This window comes from Pleurodeles waltl, chromosome 12 (assembly GCF_031143425.1).
Source record: "Pleurodeles waltl isolate 20211129_DDA chromosome 12, aPleWal1.hap1.20221129, whole genome shotgun sequence".
NCBI classification, from domain to species: domain Eukaryota; kingdom Metazoa; phylum Chordata; class Amphibia; order Caudata; family Salamandridae; genus Pleurodeles; species Pleurodeles waltl.
In genome coordinates, this window is record NC_090451.1 from 525,254,432 (window position 1) to 525,281,891 (window position 27,460).

General features: G+C 45.7%; 1 protein-coding gene across 1 annotated transcript in view; it reads right to left on the minus strand.

The window, feature by feature from the left end:
• Positions 1–4,009: 4,009 nt before the first annotated feature.
• Positions 4,010–27,460, minus strand: part of GOT2 (glutamic-oxaloacetic transaminase 2) — a 217,982-nt gene continuing 194,531 nt past the window's right edge. The window contains exon 10 of the mRNA XM_069217465.1: positions 4,010–5,126. Within this exon, the coding sequence (XP_069073566.1) occupies positions 5,004–5,126 (123 nt within the window). The 3' untranslated portion in view covers positions 4,010–5,003. The remainder of the gene's footprint in view (positions 5,127–27,460) is intronic.

Sequence of the window (27,460 nt, forward strand, 5' to 3'; positions counted from 1 at the left end):
ATTTGTACGTAGCCCAACCATTTTACTTTTCCTGCATTAGAGGACCTGAGGCAATCCTGTATGATCGCTTGGTTCAGTTTTGTATACTCAGAAGTCCATATCTTGACCACAGGAAAATCTTTTGGGTTTTGACTAGGTTTCAAATTAGCTGGACCCCTAATTCTGAATGGCATACGTGTGATGGACTACTCTGTGGGAGAGAAAGAAAATACTTCAGGAAGGCGCTCTCTATCAACTGTAGAGAGACATTGTTTACTACCCGACTGTGCAACACATCTCATGTGGAGAGTTAAGTGTACATGCGAGTTTGGCTGGCCTAAGATGGCCAGCCAAACAGACATGCGCACTTACAATGCACCAATCACTCCTCCTCCCTGCTGCAGACGCAGAGGATGGCCCTGCCCTAGACTCGGTGGACTGGCTAAGTGAAAAATAAAGTGATAACAGTTTTATCATCATTTTATTTTTCTCCTGCCTTTCAGCAGTTGAGACACGCTACTCCGCCATAACAGAGGGGCTGGCCAGTCATTTTGTCTTCTGGGTTTCATTGGGTTTAAGTTTGTCCCGTGGGACAATGCATATGGCATGTTACTGGTGATGGAGTCCATTAGTTTGAAAGGCCTGAATTTGTTACTAGCAGCACAGGTATGTGTGTGGTGTGCATCTTAACCACCCAGAAGAAAAGTCTGTTTCATAGAAAAGGCCCACTTCCTACAAGTCATTATCTTTTCCCTCTCATCTGCGGCTATTAGCTTATAATTTTAACAGTGGTCAAAAGACTTGCCCATTACATCCGTCCAACAAATGTTCCATTAAATAGATGAAATTGGGCCTACGTCTACAGATGTAATCTGAATATTATCACAGCACACACTAATAGCTAGTGACCAACCACAAAAGAGAAAAAAATGCCTTGTGGGGCCCATCTTTTCATGAAATTACTTGTTGCAAAACCCATCCTCTAGTGCTCACTGCGTTATATTCGTACTGAAAATATGTTCGACCAAGAACATGATGCTAGGATACACAGAAATGGCAAGAATTTCTGCACTCTTGAACTAGTAAAGAAAAAAATAACCAAATACAAAGGTGGATCTGTTAAGGCAGTTTGCACAAGCACCACACCTCAGCTAAGCCCCAAATGACCTCGGGTACAACCCTGGACTCCTCACCAGGCCCGACTCCCTCACCTTGCCAGGCCTTGTTGACTGGTAGTTTGACTCATCCAGCAAGCTGGTGCTGCAGACATATGCTAAGGAGATACTGGTTTGGTCAGACAAAGGAAGGGAAGACAGTAGGACCAACCAGATGAAGCTGTGCTCCGACTCAAGCGGTGGGGGTGCTCAGGACTGCTGGCGTCCAGATTGAGGGCCATTCCACCGCTTGCATCTCAGAGCAGTTCCAACCTCCTGTAATGTAGGATGACGTGGTCCACATAATGTCAAAGGCGTGACTTGATCGGAGGTTGATTGATAAATATGTAAAGGATCAGCAGTGGTCTCATGGTGCAGTAAGGGGCTGGTCGTGTATATCTGTCAGAAAATGGGACGCAAGGCTTTCATAAGTATTTACCCGATTTAAAGTGAGCTGTTCGATCTAAAAGGCTGCGAGACGTTTGTGTGTAATGCCTTTGTTAATAGCGTTCACAGCCTCTTGATAGCCAACTCTTCTGCACATTTCGCCACGTTAGATGTCTAGAGTGTGGAGATTATAAACTGCACAGAAATTATGCATTACTGGCGGTTTCACGTAAAGACCGGTTTCTGTGCATGCAATTCTCACACTACAACTTCGACTGCATGATCAGTGAAGCGCCGAGAGGTGCGATATTCCACGTGTCTTGTCAAAGGCTCAATCGAAGACAATACACCGCGTGGGAAGGCTCCGAGGTCTCCAGGTCAAAGGGGAATCGTCAAACACCACACATGGCCAGCAGAAGGAAGGCAAATCTGTAGCGCAGGGAGGATTTGGTAATGCAAGTACTGACACATACGGATTAAGGAGTGTGAGAATACAAAACAAGTCAATAACCCTGCACCTAAATCAAGGGATTATAAACCGGCAGCCGCCCCCACTCCCTCCGATAACGCACGGACTCTGGAATTGCAGGTCCAAATCTCTTATTTTTCCCGCTTTCGTAAGAAATAACACGCCCAAATCCGCACACATTCACCACATCCTTGAAGCGGGAGGGCCGAACAGCTGGTTGAAGGGCCTGCTTGCGCACCCATGACTAATTAAGCAGGCGGGGGTGGGGGCGGCAACAGGCACAGCTGCTGACCACAGACAAGAGATCGGGGCTTTAAGCACTTTTGGGAGGTGGGGTGACTGTTAGGAGCGCAAGTCTAGTTTCACTTCTGATGGTGGTGTAGCAGGAGGTAAGGGAATAAGAAGAAACGCATGTCAGAGTCATTTCATTACAACAGGCTTCTTGTGAAGCACTGCAGCGCTGGGGCCCTTGGGGAGGTGGGAGTGCCTGCATTCACCACGGCCAGTTAGTCGCCGCGTCCCCTCCTCCCCCCAAACAAGAGTCTTGGAGTGCGTGTAGGGTATTTGGGGCTTAGCAGAGCTAGAGACAGGGGACAGTACTTACTCAAGAAAAAGTGCGAGATGAGTCCATGTATTTTAGGTCTCGGCTAAAGAGCGCACGCGCAGTTGCGTCAAGCCATTTTGATCAGTTAGTGGGCCACAACCCGCCCATAGCTTACCGTTTGTTAGCTTCAACGTCACTCTAATATCCTTCGCTCCCATTTGTCATAGCATGCATGCCTCTTGTGATTGGCCCTCCCTGGGCCTCCCATGCTGTAGGCATGTACCAAGTACGTGTATCCACTGCTCCCCCGTTTGGAGCTATTTTTATTTGTGTGTATTTATCTATATATGTATGGACATGACGGGGAATAAGGTGTTGAAACATGGAGGGATTTGTCTCCTAGCTCAGTTATCCGAAACCGTATGATTAATGAATACTTATTAATGTACTCTCCCATAATTTGCTAGGAATGTTGTAGCTATGATACTTTACAGAATGCTGTATGTTGGTTTATTACAAAACTGGAAAATAAAGGTTAATCCCCCCCCCCCCCCCCCCCCCCCCCTTACTCTTGTTTAGCTTTTCCATGAAAGTCTCCTTTCTACGCTTGGCCCCTTCACCTTGTCTGCAGCTATGTCCAGGAAGCACAGCGAGGAGCGCCACATTCATTTTTGTTGCCGTTTCCAGTAGAACACAGTCAACCTGAGGGTACTGCTGTGTCTACATGAGCAAGAGTTGCATTACACAAGGACACCTTCATTTTAGGTTTCCGCTACACACCGCAATTGTAGTCTGTTTGCCCACCCCACACCACCACCATTGTGTTATTTTGCCTACTCTTTCTGCGACACATAAAAAAGCCCTATGACATGGCCAGTGCGGACTGCTTCACATCACTTTTTTTCAGTGACTTTCAGCCATCCAGAATAGCAGATGTGACGCTCTACAACATGGCTAAAAGACATTCACATCAACAACGCCGGCAGCTCTCGGATTGCCGAGACCTATTGGTTTTGCCAATGCCTGTTTTTCTTGATGCCACGAACAATGGATAATAAAAGAGACATGAATAAATGGGGCAATGTGGTGTGACTGATCTTTAATGAAGCAGAGTCTCAAACCACCTCCTCCATGCCCCCCCCCCCAAAAAAAGACTGCAGACAGCCAGCCCTGGCAACCAGGAGTTACCACAACTTCCATCATTATTTAATGCCACTGAAAACCTGACGGACTCAAACCCCGAGACGAAGTGCAAAAATGGTGCATTATGGAAAAAAAAAAAAAAAGCTTTTCTTGGTGAGAAAACATCAAACAGTGAGGAACAATCGCTGAATTTGAAGGCAAACACATTTCATAGTATTTGTCAAAAACCTATCACTAAACACAAATCGGATGGCAAATCAGTGTGGTTTTTCGCAAAAATCAGGTTGCTTCAGAAATGAAGTGAATTGTTAATTAAATGCTGTGCTCAAACACTCATATTTCAATCTTGTTTTATTTGAGCAGGAACAGATAGAAATGGCCCACATGATTCAAACAGTCTCTTCTCACACCACACTCCCAGCACGCAAATTTACAAACCACAGCCCCAAATGCTTAACTCCGGAGGGAGACATTAGTATATTGCACATAATGAAGGTGGTGCACGGGACTAGGTAGGCTCGACTACAAACGAAGTTATTGCTGTGATTTAGTTACTATCCAAATTCTAAGCACACCAGCGAGGGACTTCCAGTAATAATGTCCTCCTAACTTAGGTCACAAGTGGTGCAGGTCTCAATCTTAAACTGGTCCCCCACCCCCAATTCAGAAACTTGCAATAGGACCAGGCGAGTGAGGGGTGCAGACACACTACTGACAAATACCCCACCTTCAATTGACAAAGGGTGAGGAAGGAGGACGACGAAACGTTGGAAAATAAATCATATGTATTAGGAGCTGCCAAAGCTCGCAAATAACTGCAGCTCAGTTTCTCCGAATGGGCACTAATCTCTGATTGAAGCGTCTGCAATATCCACCAGAATAAAATAATTCTGTTTAGCACGTGACCTCCAGGACCCCTAACCCTCATGGTGAATGGTACAATCCAAAAGATGTTCCATCACTGGGTCCCCAAACAGCCTCAAACGTACCCAGAATTGAAAGAGCAAGTTAGAAAGCAGAGGGGAGGCAGTTCTCCAAACACTGAATCACAACGACATAGCCAGTCCGTAAACCCACTGCAGTGTCTCGGGATAGGAGTGGGGATAATGGCACCCTCATGGAACCAGACAGGTCCTCAGAAGTGTTCTTGCCGGCCTCTGAGCAATAAACATTCCAGTCGGCATAGCAGAAAGTGCTGTGGTTGAAAGATAAGTGCTTTTGTTTGTTTCTCTTCACAACTAAACACCAACGAAAAAGCTGCGAGGGCAAACATGGAGACCTTCCCGACTCGTTGTGCCTTGCCCGCTTTGGACATTCATGTTCGTTTCTATTTGGAGACTTCATGGATGGCATGGGCAAGATATCCCACGTTAGCAGAGGTAATACCAGCCACAGAAATGCGGCCATCCTTGGTCAGATAGATAGAAAACTCCTTGTTCAGACGTTCAACCTACAAAAAAAAAAAAAAATATATATTTTTTTATTCAAAACAGCAAGTGAAACGGGGTGGGGGGGGAGGGTAACAAAATGAGTTTTTACATGGGATCCTTCGCCATCACAGGTGGTTACACGAACTCTCCAAATTCGGTAGTCACACCTTACGATGCACTGCGCTAACTTGCAAAAACACACACAAAAGATGTCCCTAGGATATTTAGTGACATGGGGGCCACCAGAGCTTAAGACTCCAAGCAAGACACTAACTCACCAGCCCAGGATTGTGCTAGCCAATCTACTTATGAAGACCTCTTTACATTTATATCGTTAATAATATGCAGCCCACAACATATAACAGTTGAATAAATTCATTGGGCTAAAATATTTCTGTTAGAATAATTTTTATCCCAATGAAAATATTTATTTCAAGAGTTTTTACTGAGTTTTAAAGGTAAAGATTCATAAACATCTGACAAGCATCAGGAAATGGAATTCCTATGAGAAAGATCTTTGAACGTTATGAAGAGTATATTTTGCATTTATAGTGTGTACAGTATACATATATAGAGCTCTGACTTAGTAACATCGTAATAACATTGATTCTGGTATCAATTCAAGCAATAGAGCAGATGAGGAGAAAATCATCGCACATAAGGAAAAAAACGTTATTTGGAATTGATTCATAATTGGCAATACTCAACATTACTCTCGCATTAATACAAAGGCTCAAATCGACTATTAAAGGCTTTTCTATCGAAGTGGAAAATGTACAGGACTTTAAATTCTCTTTCTCTAATCTAAGCTTTAAGAGAATGTGCAAAGGCTAAACGCTTCTCTTCGATGACTCAGACACTTTGGAGTTTTATATTTTGAACCTTAAGGAATCTGAAATGATTACATAATACCTCGGAAGTCCTGATCTTAAATTCTTAATTTAATGGCTAACCTTTTATGTGGTTATCTAGTTGGGTGTTACTGAGATAGCCAAAGTGCTGAATTCACCGATGATCGCTATAGCGCTGGACGTGTAAAAAGCCTCCAATAAGGGTTCCTGGGTTTTTCTGCATGCAATGCCTAATCGCTTTTAGTTGGGTGAGGATTTCACACATATTGCCTTCTTTTTATAGAAAAATCCATCCACCAGAAGCAGCATCAATGTGTCTCTGTCAACAAGGGACAAGAGTGAGATGCTCTGAACTCCTTTACTGTTGCTAACCAACGCGCCTCTTCTAATCTCTATTACAGAAAGTCACAACATATCTAGGATCCTCTTATAAGCGAGGATCTACAAGATGGCAGCTTATGCCGATGACATCCCACTTTTCACAGAGCAAGCAGGAAAAACAATTCTTGGTGTACTAGTAAAAGAAAAAAAGACAAACGTATCTGGACAGTACCCAAACAAGAATAAAACAGCGACCCATATTCAACCTCTGCCAGTGCTGGGCAGAGATGGAAAAATATCCCAGCATCTTGTTTGAGTCCAACCTTAACCCAATAAAAGACAAAAAAATACCTACACTATAATCAGCTCAAACACCGTTTTGACCAATGCACTCCCTCCCCAAGCTCATTATCTGATGGGGCAGGACCAAAACAGCTAAAATAATATCAATGCTTGTTAAGGTTCTAATAAGTGAGTCGCCAGGTTTGTATTCGAGGAGTTAAAAAAATAAAATAAAGCATCCCAGTCATTTTCGATTTGCTCAGAGTGGCTCAAAAAAGGCAAATAATCGATGTAACCAAGATGTGACTACCAAGACATCTAAGGAACACACCTTAGATTTCCATAGATTCCTAATTGCCTCCCTGGTGAGATAGGGTCTTTAAAGGTCGACAAGAAATCCTCATTAAGCCTCCTCCGTTGCTACAGATCAAGCAGGTTTTGATCCACCTACTAAGTGTGATATCACAGTGAGAGACACTAACAGATCGCTCCATGGTTATATTTAAATAGCACTCATATCCTTATGCAAGCCCAATAACAAGCTTCAAAACAAAATGAAATATCCTACACTATCTTCACTTTGGCAAAGCCAACAAAAAGCATACTTCTGAGAGGACTGAACTGTGAAAGATTGTGTTGTGTAAGTATCTTGGATCTAAACTTGTCCTATTACCATTGTCTCTTACCCAAAGCAACCAACCAAGAAAACAATGATCTACACAAATATCTAACCTTGGCTGCCACACAAAACACACTTACCCAATCTATCAGACAAACTATTACACTATGGGCACGGTGCAGCAAAGGTTTACAAACTATTAACTACATAAGCACTGCAAATTACTAACAAACTTCAAGGAAAACATAAGGGTCTCACTGCTCAGAACTCCATGATGAACAATGGGAGGGTATCTAGGGTGAAATATGGTTGGCTCTCACAGCTTCTAAAATTGCTCCCACACTAACTCAATGTAGAGTCTGATAAGCCCATGATGCTTTGTAACTTAAAGGTATTGAAGACCAAGGTAACTGTTGCAGCTACTGACCTGTTGAGCCTTAGACATCTGCCAAATGAAAGGAAAGATTTTATAAAACTTTCTAGAATGAGGTGAACCATTTTGCTTCAAAGACCCTGAACAATTATTTTACACCGTACCTTCTTTTACTCATTTCGTGTGGCCTTTCCCCTCTTAAACCTCATAACTGTAGGGGTAAAATCCATTCTCTCAGAAAGGAAGAACTTTAAACAACTATCTGTACAAGTTTGGGCCTTTGTCAAATTATTTAGAAATGCATGTAACACTTTATATAAGTAACCATCCTAAGAATTAGACTGGACTCATTCCTCCGATCACCTAAATTCCCATCAGTGAACCACAGCTCATCAATTAGATCTTTCAATTAAGGATATTCTCATAAGACTACTGTTCTCACTCCGCCAAGTCTCCTCTCAACATGATTTGGAGTTTACCTAGCCTCTTCTTGTTACCAGCACTAACACCGATTACTTCTCTCTTCCCTCTCTCACTTATGAATAGACTAATTACATTTAATTGTAGCACTTGCAAGTTGAAGGAAAGAGGATCTAGTTGAATGATACCTTTGCAAACCTTCATCACCCTTACTCCGAACAAGAACTTCATAGTTGACTTTCTAGAGAGTATAGCTACTAGGGTATTAAAGCAACTGGTGTTTCCCAACACTCCCTGTTTTTCGCCACCGAATAGGAATGTAAAAGTGAAAAGGAAATTTACAGTGAAAACATTCTCATAGTCAAGTTTGAGAACAAAAGTAACACGTGACCCAAGAGCAAAATAGTCAATCATACAACCGATGTGTAGGAAGCCAGGCGTTTTACAGTTTTCCACCCTCCACACTTTCTGCCCCCATTTGATCTGCCAGATGCTGGTTTTCGATGCTATCAGTGCACCGAAGCCTGGTAACCAGGCTCCAGTGCCAGTGTTCTTTCCCCTACAAACAAAACCCCAATTGTGTACAATTGGCACATACTTTAGCACAGCTGTAAGCCCCTAGTAAATGATACACCTGGTACTTATGACATGGGTAGCAAAGATGGGCCCTAAGGTCTGTAGCATGCTTTATGCTACCGTAAGGGACCCCCAAACAAATTACATTCAGACTGCCACCGAAGGTTGCGTGTCATTGTGCAAAGCGCAAGTGAAAACACAAAATGAAACTCATTGTGTGCCATGCTAAAGTCACTGCATATAATATATGCAAGTCTTCCCTACAGCAGGCCTTGAAGCCCCAGGGTGCATTATATTTTGTGTGAACATATCTGCATGAGCAGATAAGCACTGTGATGTCTTGTTCTATTACTAGCTATTACAAGTGAGCAGCGAAGCCATCTTAAGGTATGGACTGGGCACTGGGCATTATGAGTTACCCCGCTACATATTGGCTTCACTGAAACCTATGGTGTTTGGTATCAAACACCTAATCGTAATAAATGCATACTGATGCCAGTATTGGATTTATTATGACATGTACCCAGAGTGCACCTTAGAGGTACCGCCAGAAAACCTACTAGTCCCCTAGTATGCTAGATGACAGGTTTCAACCAGCCTGCCACCACAGACAAGTTTCTGACTCCTTGGAGGTTAGAGCCCATGGTCTCAGATGTCGGAAACAATGCTTGCTCCGGAGAAAGGTGTTACCACCTCCAGCAGGATGGCTAGTAAATCTGCATACCAAGGCCATGACTTCAAAGTCCCTGCCGTCTTTGAAATGTGATCCTGGCTTCCCCCAGACCTGGGAAATGCCACCACTTGCCCTGAGGCCCATTTGGCACCAGGACAGGCAGGAAAGTAACTATGCAAGTAGGCATGTTGCACTACCAGGCTAGTCACACCCCTAAGGTCGGCTGCCTGATGTGCTCAATGAAGGAAAAGTTCAACCATCTTGATGGAATTATTGTACAGGGTTGTGCCTACTCCCCACAGGAAAGAATCATATAGAGGGTGTACTCACCCCAGGGGTAAGTAGCCCATTGGCTACTACCCCATACTCCTCTAAACACCGCTAAATTGAGTTTTCAGGTGGCCCCTCCGACACCAGGAACTCCGATTTTCCAGACTACAAAAAGAAGTAGGACAAAGAAGACCCAAAGACGCAAGAACTTTGGACTAACTGTGGACCTGGAGCAAAACGCGGCCTTGCTGCTCTTGTCCCATTAATTGCAAATAAATGACTTGCCCTGCAGCTGTGCATCTGCACAGAGCTGTGGAGGACTGCCAGCACTTTGCCCCCCCCCTGTCAGCATCTCCCTTAGAGTGGAGGATTCACTTCCCTGCATCAGCAGGCACCAACCACGACTGCCTGGTTCTCCATTTTGCTGGCCATCGAGCCCACCAAGGGACCACCTTGCCAGGAAGAGGATCAAGTGTGTCCAGGAGTGCAGTCGTATCAGCCTAGACTTTCTTTGAGGTGCTGAGGTTGCCTTGAGCTTCCCAGCGCCAATACCCAGAGTATCCTAGCAAGCTGCAAGCACCAAGGCTTGTTTTATGTCCAGTCTGGACACCAACACCACCAAGACCAACCTACCGACAAGGGATGTCAGCAACACCAAAGCTAGCACAGAGAGAGATCCTGCTCTTGTCCCCCCCAACCCCCAATCGCCACGTCAACTACAAGAAGTGAGTGAGACTAACACCAGTGACCTGCAGAACAAACACCTCTGCACCAAAGTCTTACAGCTGGAGTCCGAGCTAACAGACTGTGACCCCTGGCCCCACAGACCCTCAAGAAGAGAACCTGAATCTGCTAATGGTTCCAAGGACCTTGGCCCCTAATTAACTTAAGTGCAAAAGAACAGTCCTGTAAATAATTGACAAGTGACCCTGTGCATTGTATGTTCTCCCCATAGGATTATATTACCGTGTCCAAGGTTCATGCCTTAATCCGGACAGCTGTGTTTTCTAAGTGTTGAGAAATTGCTAACTCAAAAAGTACTTACTTGATCTTGAAGACCTGTGTCTAAATTAATAAATAAATCTATGTTACTTGTCTAAATTGGTCTCAAGTTTCTTCTTGAGCGTATCTCATTTATTGACTGTTCAACAAATGGTTAGCACTACCCTCTGATAAGCCTAAATTTCTCACCTACACTACCACAAAAGAGAATTTAGGTGTATAACTTCAACCCCTTTAAGCCAATTGGGTTCGCCTGTACTATTTGCATAGTGTACCCCTACATTTGGTACACTGTATAGAAAGCCAGCTTCATTCAAGGCGAATTCCCAAGAAGGGATCAAATATGTATAATGTAAGAAAAATTTAAACTTGACTTCTTCACCACTCGTGATCGAGAATGTGCTCCTAAAGTTAAGACAATTACAAAATGGTCATTCACAACAAGAAATAAATGCTTCAGTCCTCAAGTCTTCTTCTGATAATCTGATTTCTTAGCGGACCCCCTGAGAAGGCTTTGCGGACCCCCAGACCACAGTTGGGGAACCACTGATCTAGCTAATTCTTGTTTTGAAACAGGATTACATTTAGGAGATTGTTAGAAAGCAACAAAAAGTTGTTTAGTTTTTCTAAAGTCTTTAGTCCAGTCTACAATCAAGAGTGTGGACAGCTCTTTCAGCAATAGAATCTGGCTGCGGAAAGAAGACTGGCAATTCGACTGACTGATTATTATGTAAGGGTGTAACCACTTTAAGTAAAAAGTTTGGATTTGTCCGAAGTACTACTTTGTATTTGTGTACTTGGAATAAGGGTTTGTCTAAAGTAAATGTGAGAAATTGAATAGCGCAGGAGTGCATGGGTTCAAATGGTGGACCCGTAAGTCTTGTGAGCGCAATAGTAAGATTGCAGGCAGGAGCTGGTGGTACTCTACGTGGAATAACTCGTTTAAGCCCTTCCATAAAATGCTTTTATGACAGGAATTCTAAACAGAGAGTTATGTTGTCTGTTTTGTAGGTAGGCTGATATTGCTGTTAAATTAATTTTAATAGTCGAATAGGCAAGAATTGCTTTTTTGTAAATGAAGCAAATAACACACAATATCCTGTACTGATGCTTTAAGTGGCTCAATATTTTTAAGTTGGCAGTAATATACAAAGCACTTAGATTTTTTTGCGTAGCGCTGCCTGGTTCTAGGTTTACGTGCTTATTTTAGAATGTACATACATGGAAGCTGCAGGTATCCAAATTCTATGAACCCAGAAGCCAAATCGCCAAGTTGAGCACACTGGGATTGGGATTCCTGATTTGACCTGTGTTCTGAGTTAACAGGTCTAGTCTGTTTGGAAGCTTGTGATGTGGTAGTACTGACAGATTTAACAGTGTTGTGTACCAGTGTTGATGTGCCCACGTGGAAGCTGTAAGTATCAAAGTGAGAGAAGTCCGACGCATCTTGTTGACCAGAAATGGAATTAATGGGACAGGGGGAAAAGTGTAAGCAAATATCCCTGACCAGTTCATCCATAGAGCATTACCCTTGGGTTGAGGGTGAGGGTATCTGGATGCAAAATTTTGGTATTTTGCATTTTCGCTTGTTGCGAAAAGGTCTAGGTTTGGTGTTCCTCACATCAGAAAGTAATCTCGAATTACTTGTGGGTGAAACTCCCATTCGTGTATTTGTTGCTGCGTCCTGCTTAGAAGGTCCACTAGCTGGTTGTGTATCACTGGGATGTATTCTGCTAGCAGGTAAATGTGATTGTGAATTGCCCATTTTCATACTGTTTGTGCTAGAAGGGACAATTGGGATGAGTGTCTGTCCCCCCCCCCGTTTTTTCAGATAATACATTGTTGTCAGGCTATATAGATTTAGAAGCCTGAGATCGAGAATGGGTCTGAGAGTACCATGCATTTTTGGTATAAGGAAGTATGGGGAATTATACTCCTGTTCCTTGCTGTGTGATGGGAACTATTTCTATTGCCTCCTTGAGTAGTAGATATTGTACCTCTTGTTTTAGTAGAATAGTGTGTTCTAGAGTCTGTGAGAACGAGGCGAATATCTGGTGGAGTAGAGATGTGCTCTAGGCAATAACCATTGTGGATAATTGAGAGTACCCATTGATCTGTAGTAATTTGTTGCCAGTGAGAATGGCATTTTTGCCGTCTTCCTCCCACAGGAGATGTATGGTGCTGTGGTATTTCTGGGAAGTCATTGTTTTGTGGATGTAGAAGCACCCTTTGAGGCTGGGAATTTACCTCTGGAACCTGAAAATGTGTCCTCTGTAAGAGCCCCTGAATGACCCCTTTGTGTAATACTGCTGGCCTTGCTTTGAATGGGCGGTGCAAGCCTCTGTAGTTGGGGTTTTAAATCCTCCCCTAAACTTTTTCGAAAGGAACCATGAAATGGTGTTGTATAAAGAGCTCCCATGGCTTTTGATGTGTCTGAATCTTTAAAAAAAAAATTCTATAGTTGTGTCCACCTCTGGTCCAAAAGCGGTTTATTGAATGGCATATTAAGGACTGCCTGCTGTATTTCAGGTTTGAAACTGGAGGACCTCAAGCATCCATGTCGCCTAATGGTAATGCTGGTATTAATTCCTCTAGCTACAGTGTCAGCTGCATATAGAGCAGACCTAATTTGACTATTCGTGATGGCCTGACCTTCCCCTACATATTGCTGCTTCCTTTTTTGGTGTTCTTTGGGGAGATATTGCAAGAATTCTTGCATCTCATCCCAATGTGCCCTGTCGTATCTTGCTAACAGGGCCTGGAAATTGGCAATGCGCCATTGCTTGGCTCTTTGTGTTGCTACCCTTTTACCTGCTCCATTCAATTTACAGCTTTTGTGTGTGTGTGTGTGTGTGTGTGTGTGTGTGTGTGTGGGGGGGGGGGGGGGGGGGGGGAGATCGGAGAATACCCAGAAGACTGACCATTGGCACGCTTCCTGGCTGCACTGACCACAATAGAATCTGGTGGTAATTGCTGGGAAATATTAACTGGATCGATTGGTGCACGCTTATATTTTTTTTGTCAATTCTTGGTGTTAGAACTTTAGCTTTAACTGCCTCTTTGAAATATCGTCTGTGTGTTTAAGCATACCAGGAAGCATTGATAGAAAGTGGTATTGCTTAATTGCTTACGAGTTGAAGATAGGGTATTGAAAAGGAAGTCCTCCTCAAAAGGTTCTGCATGCATTTGCACTCCATGGGATGCAGCTGCTCTAAAGATAACCTGGTTGTGTGCTGTACTATCCTCAGGTGGAGATGGTCTGTTGGGATACAAATCTGGATCGTTAGATGGGATTGGATCTGAATCGTACATATCCCATGGATCTATGGTTTAGCAAGAATCACCCCTTTCTTCTTCTTGTGATGAAGTGTGGGAGTGTGAGGGTGAAGGCAGTGGTGGAGTCAGAGGTTGTGGTGAAAAGGAACGTTGCAGTGAATGTGGTGGAGAAAGCTCATCAGGTTTTGGCTTTTCCTTGTAGATTTTTGCTGGTGGTGGGGGAAGAATCCAGAGTTTCCTGGAAAGCTAACTTCCTTTTAGTATGTGGAGGCAGAGAAGTATGAAAATGTCACTTACCCAGTGTACATCTGTTCGTGGCATCGGTCGCTGTAGATTCGCATGTTTTGCATAGCTCGCCATCTGGTGTTGGGCCGGAGTGTTACAAGTTGTTTTTCTTCGAAGAAGTCTTTCGAGTCACGGGACCGAGTGACTCCTCCTTTTGTCTCCATTGCGCATGGGCGTCGACTCCATCTTCGATTGTTTTTCCCCGCAGAGGGTGAGGTAGGAGTTGAATTGTAGTAAAAGTGCCCATGCAATGGATTGACTAAGTATGTACCTATTTAAGGTTGAGATGATATATATACAAATAGTTGAAGGTAACTTCCGAACTGCTACAGGCTCCCGGGGAGGCGGGTGGGCACATGCGAATCTACAGCGACCGATGCCACGAACAGATGTACACTGGGTAAGTGACATTTTCAGTTCGATGGCATCTGTCGCTGTAGATACGCATGTTTTGCATAGACTAGTAAGCAGTTATCTCCCCAAAAGCGGTGGCTCAGCCTGTAGGAGTGGAAGTAGTTTGAAATAATGTTCTTAATACGGCTTGACCTACTGTGGCTTGTTGTGCGGATAACACGTCTACACAGTAGTGCTTGGTGAATGTGTGAGGCGTAGACCATGTGGCTGCCTTACATATTTCTTGCATTGGGATGTTTCCTAGAAAGGCCATGGTAGTACCTTTCTTTCTGGTTGAGTGTGCCCTTGGTGTAATGGGCAGCTGTCGTTTAGCTTTAAGGTAGCAGATTTGGATGCATTTAACTATCCATCTGGCTATACCTTGTTTTGATATTGGGTTTCCTGCATGAGGTTTTTGAAATGCAATAAATAGTTGTTTAGTCTTTCTGATGTTCTTTGTTCTGTCAATGTAATACATCAATGCTCTTTTGACATCTAATGTATGTAGTGCCCTTTCAGCTACGGTATCTGGCTGTGGAAAGAACACTGGAAGTTCCACTGTTTGATTTAGATGGAACGGTGAAATAACCTTTGGCAAAAATTTAGGATTAGTCCTTAGGACGACCTTATTCTTGTGTAGTTGTATAAAAGGTTCTTGTATTGTAAACGCCTGAATCTCGCTTACTCTTCTTAGGGAAGTAATGGCGATGAGAAATGCAACCTTCCAGGTTAGGAACTGTATTTCGCAGGAGTGCATGGGTTCAAAAGGTGGACCCATAAGTCTAGTTAGGACAACATTTAGGTTCCATGAAGGAACAGGTGGTGTTCTTGGTGGTATAATTCTCCTAAGGCCCTCCATGAATGCTTTAATGACTGGTATCTTATATAGGGAAGTTGAATAAGTAGTCTGCAGGTATGCAGATATTGCTGCAAGGTGTATTTTAATGGAAGAGAAAGCCAGGTTAGATTTTTGTAAGTGAAGCAAGTAACCCACTACATGTTCTGGAGTTGTGTGTAATGGTTGTATTTGATTAATATGGCAGTAGCAAACAAACCTCTTCCATTTACTTGCATAGCAGTGCCTGGTGGATGGCCTTCTGGCTTGCTTTATGACTTCCATACATTCTTGGGTAAGTTGTAAGTGCCCGAATTCTAGGATTTCAGGAGCCAGATTGCTAGATTCAGCGATGCTGGATCTGGGTGTCTGATCTTTTGGTGGTGTTGTGTCAACAGATCTGGCCTGTTGGGCAATTTGATGTGGGGTACTACTGATAGGTCTAGCAGCGTTGTGTACCAGGGTTGCCTTGCCCAAGTTGGTGCTATTAATATGAGTTTGAGTTTGTTTTGACTGAGTTTGTTTACCAGGTAAGGAAGGAGAGGGAGAGGAGGAAAAGCGTAAGCAAATATCCCTGACCAGTTCATCCATAGGGCATTGCCTTGGGACTGTTTGTGTGGGTATCTGGATGCGAAGTTTTGGCATTTTGCGTTCCCCTTCGTCGCAAACAAGTCTATTTGAGGTGTTCCCCAGAGTTTGAAATAGGTGTTCAGAATTTGGGGGTGAATTTCCCATTCGTGGACCTGTTTGTGATCTCGAGAGAGATTGTCTGCCAGTTGATTTTGGATCCCTGGTATAAATTGTGCTATTAGGCGAATTTAGTTGTGAATTGCCCAACGCCAAATTTTTTGTGCTAGCAGGCTTAACTGCGTGGAGTGCGTCCCCCCTTGCTTGTTTAGATAATACATTGTTGTCATGTTGTCTGTCTTGACGAGAATGTATTTGTGAACTATTATTGGTTGGAAAGCTTTTAGTGCTTGAAAAACTGCTAGAAGTTCTAGGTGATTTATATGCAGTCTTGTTTGATGTACGTTCCATTGTCCTTGTATGCTGTGGTGATCGAGGTGTGCTCCCCACCCTGTCATGGAAGCATTTGTTATTACGTATTGTGGCACTGGGTCTTGGAAAGGCCGCCCTTTGTTTAAATTTATGTTGTTCCACCACAGAAGCGAGAGGTAAGTTTGGCGGTCTATTAACACCAGATCTAGAAGATGACCCTGTGCTTGAGACCACTGTGATGCTAGGCACTGTTGTAAGGGCCTCATGTGCAGTCTTGCGTTTGGGACAATGGCTATGCATGAAGACATCATGCCTAGGAGTTGTAATACCATCTTTGCTTGTATCTTTTGTGTTGGATACATGCGTTGTATGATGGTGTTGAAATTTTGAATTCTTTGGGGACTTGGAGTGGCTACTCCTTTTGTTGTGTCTATTATGGCTCCTAGGTATTGTTGTACCTTGCACGGCAGAATGTTGGATTTTGTGAAGTTGACGGTGAACCCTAGTTTGAAGAGGGTTTGTATGATCTGATTTGTGTGATTTGAGCACTCTATTAACGAATGGGCCTTGATTAGCCAGTCGTCTAGATATGGGAACACATGTATTTGCTGCCTTCTGATGTGTGCAGCGACTACCGCTAGACATTTGGTAAAGACTCTTGGTGCGGTTGTTAATCCGAAGGGCAGTACCTTGAATTGGTAATGTATTCCTTTGAATACAAACCTTAGGTATTTCCTGTGCGATGGGTGTATTGGTATATGGAAATACGCGTCCTTGAGGTCTAAAGTTGACATGTAGTCGTGTAGTTTTAGCAATGGTAATACTTCTTGTAGTGTGACCATGTGAAAATGGTCTGATTTGATGAATGTGTTCACTATTCTGAGGTCTAGGATTGGTCTCAGCGTTTTGTCCTTCTTTGGTATCCGAAAGTACAGTGAGTAAACCCCTGTGTTTATTTGTGTGTTTGGCACTAATTCGATTGCATTCTTTTGCAATAGTGCCTGCACTTCTATCTCCAGGAGATTGGAATGATGTTTTGTCAAATTTTGTGCTTTTGGTGGTATGTTTGGAGGGAATTGTAGAAATTCTATGCAATAACCATGTTGGATAATTGCTAGAACCCAAGTGTCTGTAGTGATTTCCTCCCATGCTTTGTAATAATGACTTATTCTTCCCCCCACTGGTGTTGTGTGGAGGGGATGAGTGACATGTGAGTCACTGCTTAGTAGTAGGGGTTTTGGGGCTTTGAAATTTTCCTCTATTCCTAGGGAATTGCCCTCCTCTAAATTGTCCCCGAAAACCTCCTCTGTACTGTCCCTGGTAACTGGACGGTGTTGCCTGTGAGGTGCTGGCTTGTGTGCTCTGACCCCGAAACCCCCTCTAAAGGGTGTTTTACGGAATGTGCTGTAATTCCCTCTGCTCTGCGGGGAGTAGAGTGCGCCCATGGCTTTAGCAGTGTCCGTGTCTTTTTTGAGCTTCTCAATCGCTGTGTCCACTTCTGGACCGAACAGTTCTTTTTCGTTAAAAGGCATATTGAGAACTGCTTGCTGAATCTCTGGTTTAAATCCAGACGTTCGGAGCCATGCATGCCTTCTGATAGTTACAGATGTATTAATTGTCCGTGCAGCTGTATCTGCAGCGTCCATGGAGGAGCGGATTTGGTTGTTGGAAATGGTCTGTCCCTCCTCAACCACTTGTTTTGCCCTATTTTGTAGGTCCTTGGGCAGATGGTCAATGAGATGTTGCATCTCATCCCAATGGGCTCTGTCATAGCGCGCAAGTAGTGCCTGGGAGTTAGCGATGCGCCACTGGTTTGCAGCTTGTGCTGCGACTCTCTTACCAGCTGCATCGAACTTGCGGCTTTCTTTATCTGGGGGTGGTGCATCTCCAGATGTGTGGGAGTTGGCCCTTTTCCTAGCTGCTCCTACAACGACAGAGTCTGGTGGCAGCTGTGTAGTGATGAAAGCCGGGTCTGTAGGAGGCGCCTTATACTTTTTTTCCACTCTTGGTGTGATTGCCCTGCTTTTGACCGGCTCCTTAAAGATTTCTTTTGCGTGCCGGAGCATACCAGGGAGCATAGGCAGGCTTTGGTAGGAGCTGTGGGTGGAGGAGAGTGTTGAATAAAAAGTCATCCTCGACCTGTTCTGAGTGGAGGCTTACATTGTGAAATTGTGCTGCTCTAGCCACCACTTGAGAATACGCAGTGCTGTCCTCTGGTGGAGATGGCTTCGTAGGGTACGCCTCCGGACGGTTATCTGACACTGGGGCGTCGTATAAGTCCCATGCGTCTTGATCTTGGTCGCCCTGGCTCATGGTGGTGTGAGCTGGGGAATGTGATGGAGTTTGTGCTGGTGAGACGTTAATCACAGGTGGAGGAGAGGGTGGTGGGGTAACTTTTTTCACCACTTTTGTTTGTGGTGTCTGTTCAGTTTGGAACTCCAATCTTCTCTTTCTTCTAATAGGGGGAAGGGTGCTTATTTTTCCTGTCCCCTGCTGTATGAAAATACGCTTTTGCGTATGGTCTACATCAGTTGAGTGTAGCTCTTCCTCAAACCTATGCTTTTGCATTTGGGAGGTTAGCGAGTGCTCTTCTGTATAAGAGCCTGAAACTGGGTCGGTTGCAGTTTGTTTTGGCACCGAAACCCTGTCTGCATCTTTTTTCGGCTCCGAGGTGACTTTTTTCTTTTTCGGGGCCGAAACCCCTCGGCGTCGATCTTCTTCGGTGCCGCTGTCTCGGCGTCGAGCCGTGTCTACACCGGTATCTCGGTGTCGATGCTTGTCTCCAGCACTTTCTCGGTCCCGAGAAGGCTGCGTGCCGGTGTCTCGACCGGAGTCGGACGATCTCGGCACTGGTTGGGCCTTTTTCGGTGCCGACGGTCGGTCACTGAATTTATGGGTGGCAGTGGCGTCCCCTGGGCCTTGTAAATCTTCTTCTGAGTGGCTTTCGACGTCTTACTCACGGTTTGTGTATCGTCGAATCCTTCGGAGTCCGATTCTTGGATCGAAAAGGTTCCCTCCTCTTCTTGTTCCTCGAACTCCCGGTGGGCTGTGGGCGCGGACGCCATCTGAAGTCTTCTGGCTCGACGGTCTCGGAGTGTTTTTCGGGACCGGAACGCACGACAGGCCTCGCAAGTGTCTTCACTGTGCTCAGGTGACAGGCACAGGTTACAGACCAAGTGTTGGTCTGTATAGGGGTATTTATTGTGGCATTTGGGACAGAAACGGAACGGGGTCCGTTCCATCGGCGTTCTTCTGCACGCGGTCGGGCCGACGAGGCCCCGACGGGGGATCGAAAAACTACCCCTAAGGGCACCGGAGCTCTTCGATCTTCGATGCGGTGTTGAATCTAACTACGCCGATCCCGAACGCAACAATACCGACGAAAATCTTCCGAAATTAGCTATCTTTCCGTTCCGAAACTCGGAGCGACAGGAACACGTCCGAACCCGATGGCGGAAAAAAAACAATCGAAGATGGAGTCGACGCCAATGCGCAATGGAGACAAAAGGAGGAGTCACTCGGTCCCGTGACTCGAAAGACTTCTTCGAAGAAAAACAACTTGTAACACTCCGGCCCAACACCAGATGGCGAGCTATGCAAAACATGCGTATCTACAGCGACAGATGCCATCGAACATAATTTTTCCAGTCTTTGTGGGTTTGAATTCGCCTTTGTTTGCCGTCCATAACCTCCAGAATGGGTTGAATGCCTGATTCCTCCATTTGATGTTCTGAAGCATGCTTTGTGCTTTTAGAGGAATGTTAAGTAAATTTCTTGGGCACATGCTTCATTTGAGTCGAAAGCCCCCGTTTCTTCTGTGTAAGATGTTTTTTTCAGCTCCCAAGTTGGACAGAGATGTTTCGGGTCTGAAGCGGTTAGCCGAGGTTTCGGCTCCGAAGCAGAGCGCACTTGTTTCAGATCCGATTGTGTGGTACGTCGACTCGGTTCGGAGGTGGAGGCTTGCATTTTGCAGCTCGACCCAGACACCGAATCAGGCGTGACAGCCTGTTGAGGGAGCGCCCTGGCCTTTTTTGGCACTGTACCCAAGGGTCGATCGACGATTATTTTTGTCCAAGTGGGACCATGTCTTAAAAGCAGTGATGCACCCAAGGCCTTGCTTGATTTTTTGAGTTACTGGTGTTGGGGCAGGTGTACTCACGCACGTATTGCACAGCCAATATTGCCTGGCTGTCCTCCTCTGAATCCTGCTTGGCGTCAGAGTCTGGGATCAAAACTACTGTTTGTGCCTGCTCTTCGCCAAGGACGTCGGTGGTGAGCTCGGAGTTTCACTGCCATCTCCAATCTTCTAGCCCTTCGATCACAACGTTTTCTTCTATCAAAAAGACCAACAAGCCTCACAGCTTTCTTCTCGATGTTCTGGAGAAAGGCAGAGATTACACCCCAAGTGCTGGTCAGTGTATGGAAACTTGGTGTGGCACGGAGGACAGAATCAGAATGGAGTCTGATCCATGAGCCTATGATGCAGTAGGCCTGAACAGGCCCTATGAGGGCGCCGGCACCCGAAAGGGCATTTATTTGATCCCAACGGTACTATCGTATCGAGTGCAGAAGGAAACCGTGTTCAAAACAATACCGACAGTAGGAGGAAAAAGGTTGAAACATTAGAGAATTTCGGAACTGAAAATCCCGGGGCTAGAGGGAATACGTCCGAACCAGACGGCAGAAAGAAAACAATTTAACAAAGGAGTCAATACCCATGCGCACTATCACCGATAGGGGTCACTCGATCCTGTGACTTGAAAAAAGACTTCTTCGAAGAAAAACAACTTTTAACTCTCCGAGCCCAACACTAGATGGCGATATATGCAGTGTATCTGCAGCTACACGTCATTGAACATTATATATTATACACACACACACACACACACACACACACACCTTATATGTACTTACCATTTTGTTGTAAATGCATGCATTGTAAAAGCAATGCATGGTAATGGATGCGTGGTAAAGGCATTGTGTTGGAATGCCTGAGTAGCAAAGGCTGATTCCCTTAAGACCTTCCGTCGAACCACTGCCTGCTGGCTGGGTAGGACAGCCACACAATATATACAGAATGTGTGGGCTTGACCAAGTGGTTGATTTTAAAATGTCAGATATGGGAATATTACCCAGGAAGGCTATGCTTCCAGTCTTACTGAGTGTAGGATGCACCTTGGGTACATGAAGAATGGCACATTAGCTTTGTGGTAACACGTATGGATGTACTTGTCTAACCACCTGGAAATGCCTGCTTTAGATGTGGGTTGGCCCTTGTGAGGTTTGGAAAAGCTACAAATAACTGGCCAGCTTGTGAAAGGGCTTGATCCTATCAATGTAAAACACAACAGCACGTTTGGCATCTAAAGTGTGAAGAGGGTCTCTCTGCTATTGAGAATATGGTTGTGGGAAAAGAAGCCTGGGATCTCCATGGTCAGGTTGAGATGGAAAGGGGAGACCGGCTTAGAGAGGACCTTATGGTGAATTCTGAGCAGCACCCTAGTTTTATGACCCAAAATGAAGGGCTCCTGTAGCATAAAGGCTTGTAACTCAATATTACGTCTGAGTGATGCTACGGCTATTCAGTGGAACTACATGAAGGTATAGGGTAGGCCTGACCTTTGCAGATACAGTAGGTAGCAGATGATACCCACAGGGCAGGGTTTTTAGGGGGTGCATAGGTCTGTGGATGCAGAAGTGATCAAATCTTTTCCACTTTATTGCATAGCAGGCTTGTGAGGTATGTTTGCAGGACTCAATTCCAGAGGAAGGCACAGGCAGCCAAACTTTAGGGCCTTGGTGTCAAATCGCTAAATTGAGTTGTTTGGGGTCTGAGTGCCTGATATGACCATGGTTCTTTTTAAGAAGGTCTGGTCTATTTGGGATCTTTTTGTGGGGACTGGTTGAGGAGTTCAAAGTAACAGGGTTGCGTGGCCAAGGAGGGGGCTACAAGGATGACAGTCTGAGATGTCTGCTGCATCTCCTATAACATGAATGGAAGGCGCGAGGGAGGCGGAAAAGCGAAAGCAAAGATTCCCTGGCCAGTTCACCTTTAGCGTATACCCATGGGGCGTGGTTAACTGGAGGCAAAGCTGGGGCATTTTGCAGTGTCTGCTGCGACAAACAGGTCTATCTATGGAGTGCTCCAATGTCGAAATTACTGGTGCAGGACATGTAGGTGGAATTCCCACTCTTGGGCTTGTTGATGCATGCCTGCTCAAAAGGTCCGCAAGGTCAGTGTCCACCCCGAGAAAAGAGACTGCCATTAGATAGATGTGGTGGTGGAGTGCACAATGCCAGGTGTTCTGTCAACAGGGAGAGAGGTATAGAGTGAACAACACCCGTTTCTGTATTATGTACTTGGCAGTCACGTTAAGGCTATCATGCTTAGGAGGCACATAAAAAGCCAACTGAGACACAATAATTTGGCTGAAAACAAGTTAGGAGTTGCTGGTATGCAAGGATTCTCTGTTGGGTGGGATTGGCTTTGTCGGAGACTGAGTTGAGTACTTCCCCAAGAAGGGAAGGATTTTGAGAAGTTGTAGCTGAGACTCAGCAGCTTTTATAATGAACTCAAGGCTGTGGAGGAGTGAGATGAGAACCTGGGTATGTACTAGGCACTGGTGCTGTACTGCCTTCGTGATCAGCCAATAGACAAGAAAGGGGAAGATGTGGATACCTACCCTCCTTAAGTTGGGGGGAGGCAGGCACCACTGCTAAGCACTTGGTGAAGCCCCACAGGGCAGTGGTGATGCCAAACTGAAGTACTTTCAAATGGTACTGAAGGCCACTTACCACAAAGCGTAGATAGCATTGTTGAGCAGGATGAATGGGGATGTGAAAATAGGCATCCCGGAGGTCTAACACCATCAGGTAGTCAATTTTGCTGAAGCAGTGAGAGGACGTCCTGCAGGGCTGCCATATGAAAGTGTTCAGAGAGGATGCACTCGGTGAGGGGTTCAAAGTCCAGAAAAAACCAGAGGGACCCATCCTTCTTGGGTAAGAGTAAGTAGCGAGAGTAGAAACCCCTGCTCCAGTGACAGTTGGCACTGGTTCCACTGCCCCATTTTGAAGATACTCTTGCACCTGGAAGGTTCTCTGCTGAGGGCATGGTTGAGGAGTGGGATGTTGGGAGAGGTTGTGTGACACTGCGGGCAGTATCCTAGGAAAACCACCATTAGTATCCACTTGTCTGATGCAATTTACAGACCGCGAGGAAGGAAATCCTGTAGTCTGCCCCAGAAAGGTGAAAGGGGCACAGAGGGGAGGGGACTTAGTATTTTGATGTAGAGGTCCCTGTGCTGGATGGTCTTTTGCCATTTTCTTGTTGCCCCTGTAGGCACTCCTAGTATAGCTGATGGGGTTTGCTGGTGGTAAGACTGTTGTTGCCTCTGGGAGGAGGTGTAGAGTTCAGATAGGTGGCTTTGGAACTGGCATCTCCAACAAAGAAAAAAAAGCCTCCCCGGGATGAAGTCTGGAGGGCACACATGGTTTTGGAGATATCTTAATCTTTTCTAACATCTGATCAACCTGTGGCCCAAAGAGATGTTCACCATCAAAAGGCAGGTTGAGCAGATGATGGACTTCAGGTTTAAAGATCCGAGATATGGAGCCATGCATGACATCTGATAAGGATGCTAGTGTTGACCCCTTGAGATGCCATGCGGCCAGCATCTAGGGCATAGCGGTATAGTAGCATCAGAGATGGTCTTCCCTTATGCCACTAACTCCTCGGGATATGCTTAACTAGCTCCAGCATCTTGTCCCATTGTTGGCTATCTTGGAGTGAGAGGTGGCTCCTAAGGCTAACCTATAGAATGTGGGGAGCCCTCTGGCAAATGTGGAGATGGTGATGTAGGAAGTGGTGGTGTGATGGAGGAAGGAACAGGGGACTGGTGCCCCTCTACTTGCATCTTTTATATTTGGGAACAACTGGGAGAGACTTCAAAGCAAGATCTTCCTCAAAAATTAGTATTCTCTTCCTATGCAACATTTCAGCAGGCTTGGATGGAGACAGCTTTGTTAAGATTTTCCCCATTTGAGGGTGTAACAGCCTTTCCTGCCTCACATCCAGCTCCTCCAGGAGCCATTCAAGGATTATCTGTCAGAGCCTGCTGTTACAGGAATGTTCACATCCAAGTAGTTTGGAGATAATGGTGATATGGTCAGTGCCGATGGTGGCTCTGAGCCTGGTTTCAGTGCCAAAGTCAGAAGGGTCTTGAAGGGGATAAAGATGTGTGAAGAACCTTTAGGCTCAATGATCGAACGGTGCCAATGCCTGTGGATGGGAGCATTAAGGTTTTGAGGCCTTTGGCGCAGTCAACCAGAATAAAAAAGCAGTGGCCTACCTTAACTTGGGGCCTTTGGGAGTGCCTGGTGTGTTTTGTGGTGACCATACTCAACGGTCCTTGGTGGAGTCTTTGCCAGGGGATCAGAGGGCATGGAAGTGAGTGAAGTATCCTGAACTTCTTCCTCCGAATCAGAGGAAGAAGAAAAGGTGGCATCTGGGTTAAGTAATGACTGGTGGAGAGGGATGCCCAAGGCACCAGCTTCTTCACTCTCCTCAAAGTCCAGTGAGCGATGCTCCCAGAGGGTCGCAACAGTGTTACCAGGGGCTTCTTGTTTCATCCTCTGGTGTGCCCACCTTCTTGCTTGTAGATATTAATGAGTTTTCTTTGAGCAGAATATAGGGCAGGCTCACATGCAGTGCTGTCATGGACAGGAGAGAGAGAGAGCGGTTACACACTGTAGGAAGTTGGCTCTGTATGCACTATTTCAAAGTAAGGAATAGTATGCACAGAGTCCAAGGGTTCCCCTTAGAGGTAAGATAGTGGCAAAAAGAGATAATACTAATGCTCTATTTTGTGGTAGTGTGGTCGAGCAGTAGGCTTATCCAAGGAGTAGTGTTAAGCATTTGTTGTACATACACACAGGCAATAAATGAGGAACACACAGTCAGAGACAAATCCAGCCAATAGGTTTTGTTATAGAAAAATATATTTTCTTAGTTTATTTTAAGAACCACAGGTTCAAATTTTACATGTAATATCTCATTTGAAAGGTATTGCAGGTAAGTACTTTAGGAACTTTGAATCATTTCATTAGCATGTATACTTTTCACATAAAACACAATAAGCTGTTTTAAAAGTGGACACAGTGCAATTTTCACAGTTCCTGGGGGAGGTAAGTTATTGTTAGTTTTAACAGGTAAGCAAGTCACTTACAGGTTTCAGTTTTTGGTCCAAGGTAGCCCACCGTTGGGGGTTCAGAGCAACCCCAAAGTTATCACACCAGCAGCTCAGGGCCGGTCAGGTGCAAAGGTCAAAGAGGTGCCCAAAACACATAGGCTTCAATGGAGAGAAGGGGGTGCCCCGGTTCCAGTCTGCCAGCAGGTAAGTACCCGCGTCTTCGGAGGGCAGACCAGGGGGGTTTTGTAGGGCACCGGGGGGGGGACACAAGTCAGCACAAAAAGTACACCCTCAGCAGCGCGGGGGCGGCCGGGTGCAGTGTGCAAACACGCGTCGGGTTTGTAATGGTTTCAATGAGAGATCAAGGGATCTCTTCAGCGTCGCAGGCAGGCAAGGGGGGGGGGGGGCTCCTCGGGGAAGCCACCACCTGGGCAAGGGAGAGGGCCTCCTGGGGGTCACTCCTGCACAGGAGTTCCGTTCCTTCAGGTGCTGGGGGCTGCGGGTGCAGGGTCTTTTCCAGCCGTCGGGAAATGGAGCCGTCAGGCAGTCGCGGTCAGGGGGAGCCTCGGGATTCCCTCTGCAGGCGTCGCTGTGGGGGCTCAGGGGGGACAACTTTGGTTACTCACAGTCTTGGAGTCGCCGGAGGGTCCTCCCTGAGGTGTTGGTTCTCCACCAGTCGAGTCGGGGTCACCGGGTGCAGTGTTGAAAGTCTCACGCTTCTTGCGGGGAGTTGCAGGGGTCTTTAAATCTGCTCCTTGAAACAAAGTTGCAGTTCTTTTGGAGCAGTGCCGCTGTCCTCGGGAGTTTCTTGCCTTTCTTGAAGCAGGGCAGTCCTCAGAGGATTCAGAGGTCGCTGGTCCCTTGGAGCAGGTTTCTTTGGAAGGCAGGAGACAGGCCGGTAAGTCTGGGGCCAAAGCAGTTGGTGTCTTCTGTTCTTCCTCTGCAGGGGTTTTTCAGCTCAGCAGTCTTCTTGTAGTTTCAGGAATCTCAATTCTTAGGTTCAGGGGAGCCCTTAAATACTAAATTTAAGGGCGTGTTTAGGTCTGGGGGGTTAGTAGCCAATGGCTACTAGCCCTGAGGGTGGGTACATCCTCTTTGTGCCTCCTCCCAAGGGGAGGGGGTCACATTCCTATCCCTATTGGGGGAATCCTCCTTCTACAAGATGGAGGATTTCTAAAAGTCAGAGTCACCTCAGCTCAGGACACCTTAGGGGCTGTCCTGACTGGCCAGTGACTCCTCCTTGTTTTTCTTATTATCTCTCCTGGACTTGCCGCCAAAAGTGGGGGCTGGGTCCAGGAGGAGGGCATCTCCACTAGCTGGAGTGCCCTGGGGCATTGTAACACTAAGCTTGAGCCTTTGAAGCTCACTGCTAGGTGTTACAGTTCCTGCAGGGGGGGAGGTGTGAAGCACCTCCACCCAGAGCAGGCTTTGTTTCTGTCCTCAGAGAGCACAAAGGCTCTCACCGCATGAGGTCAGACACTCGTCTCTCAGCAGCAGGCTGGCACAGACCAGTCAGTCCTGCACTGAACAATTGGGTAAAATACAGGGGGTATCTCTAAGATGCCCTCTGTGTGCATTTTTTAATAAATCCAACACTGGCATCAGTGTGGGTTTATTATTCTGAGAAGTTTGATACTAAACTTCCCAGTATTCAGTGTAGCCATTATGGTGCTGTGGAGTTCGTTTTTGACAGACTCCCAGCCCATATACTCTTATGGCTACCCTGCACTTACAATGTCTAAGGTTTTGCTTAGACACTGTAGGGGCATAGTGCTCATGCACATATGCCCTCACCTGTGGTATAGTGCACCCTGCCTTAGGGCTGTAAGGCCTACTAGAGGGGTGACTTACCTATGCCACAGGCAGTGGGAGGTTGGCATGGCACCCTGAGGGGAGTGCCATGTCGACTTACTCATTTTCTCCACATCAGCACACACAAGCTGGCAAGCAGTGTGTCTGTGCTGAGTGAGGGGTCCCTAGGGTGGCATAAG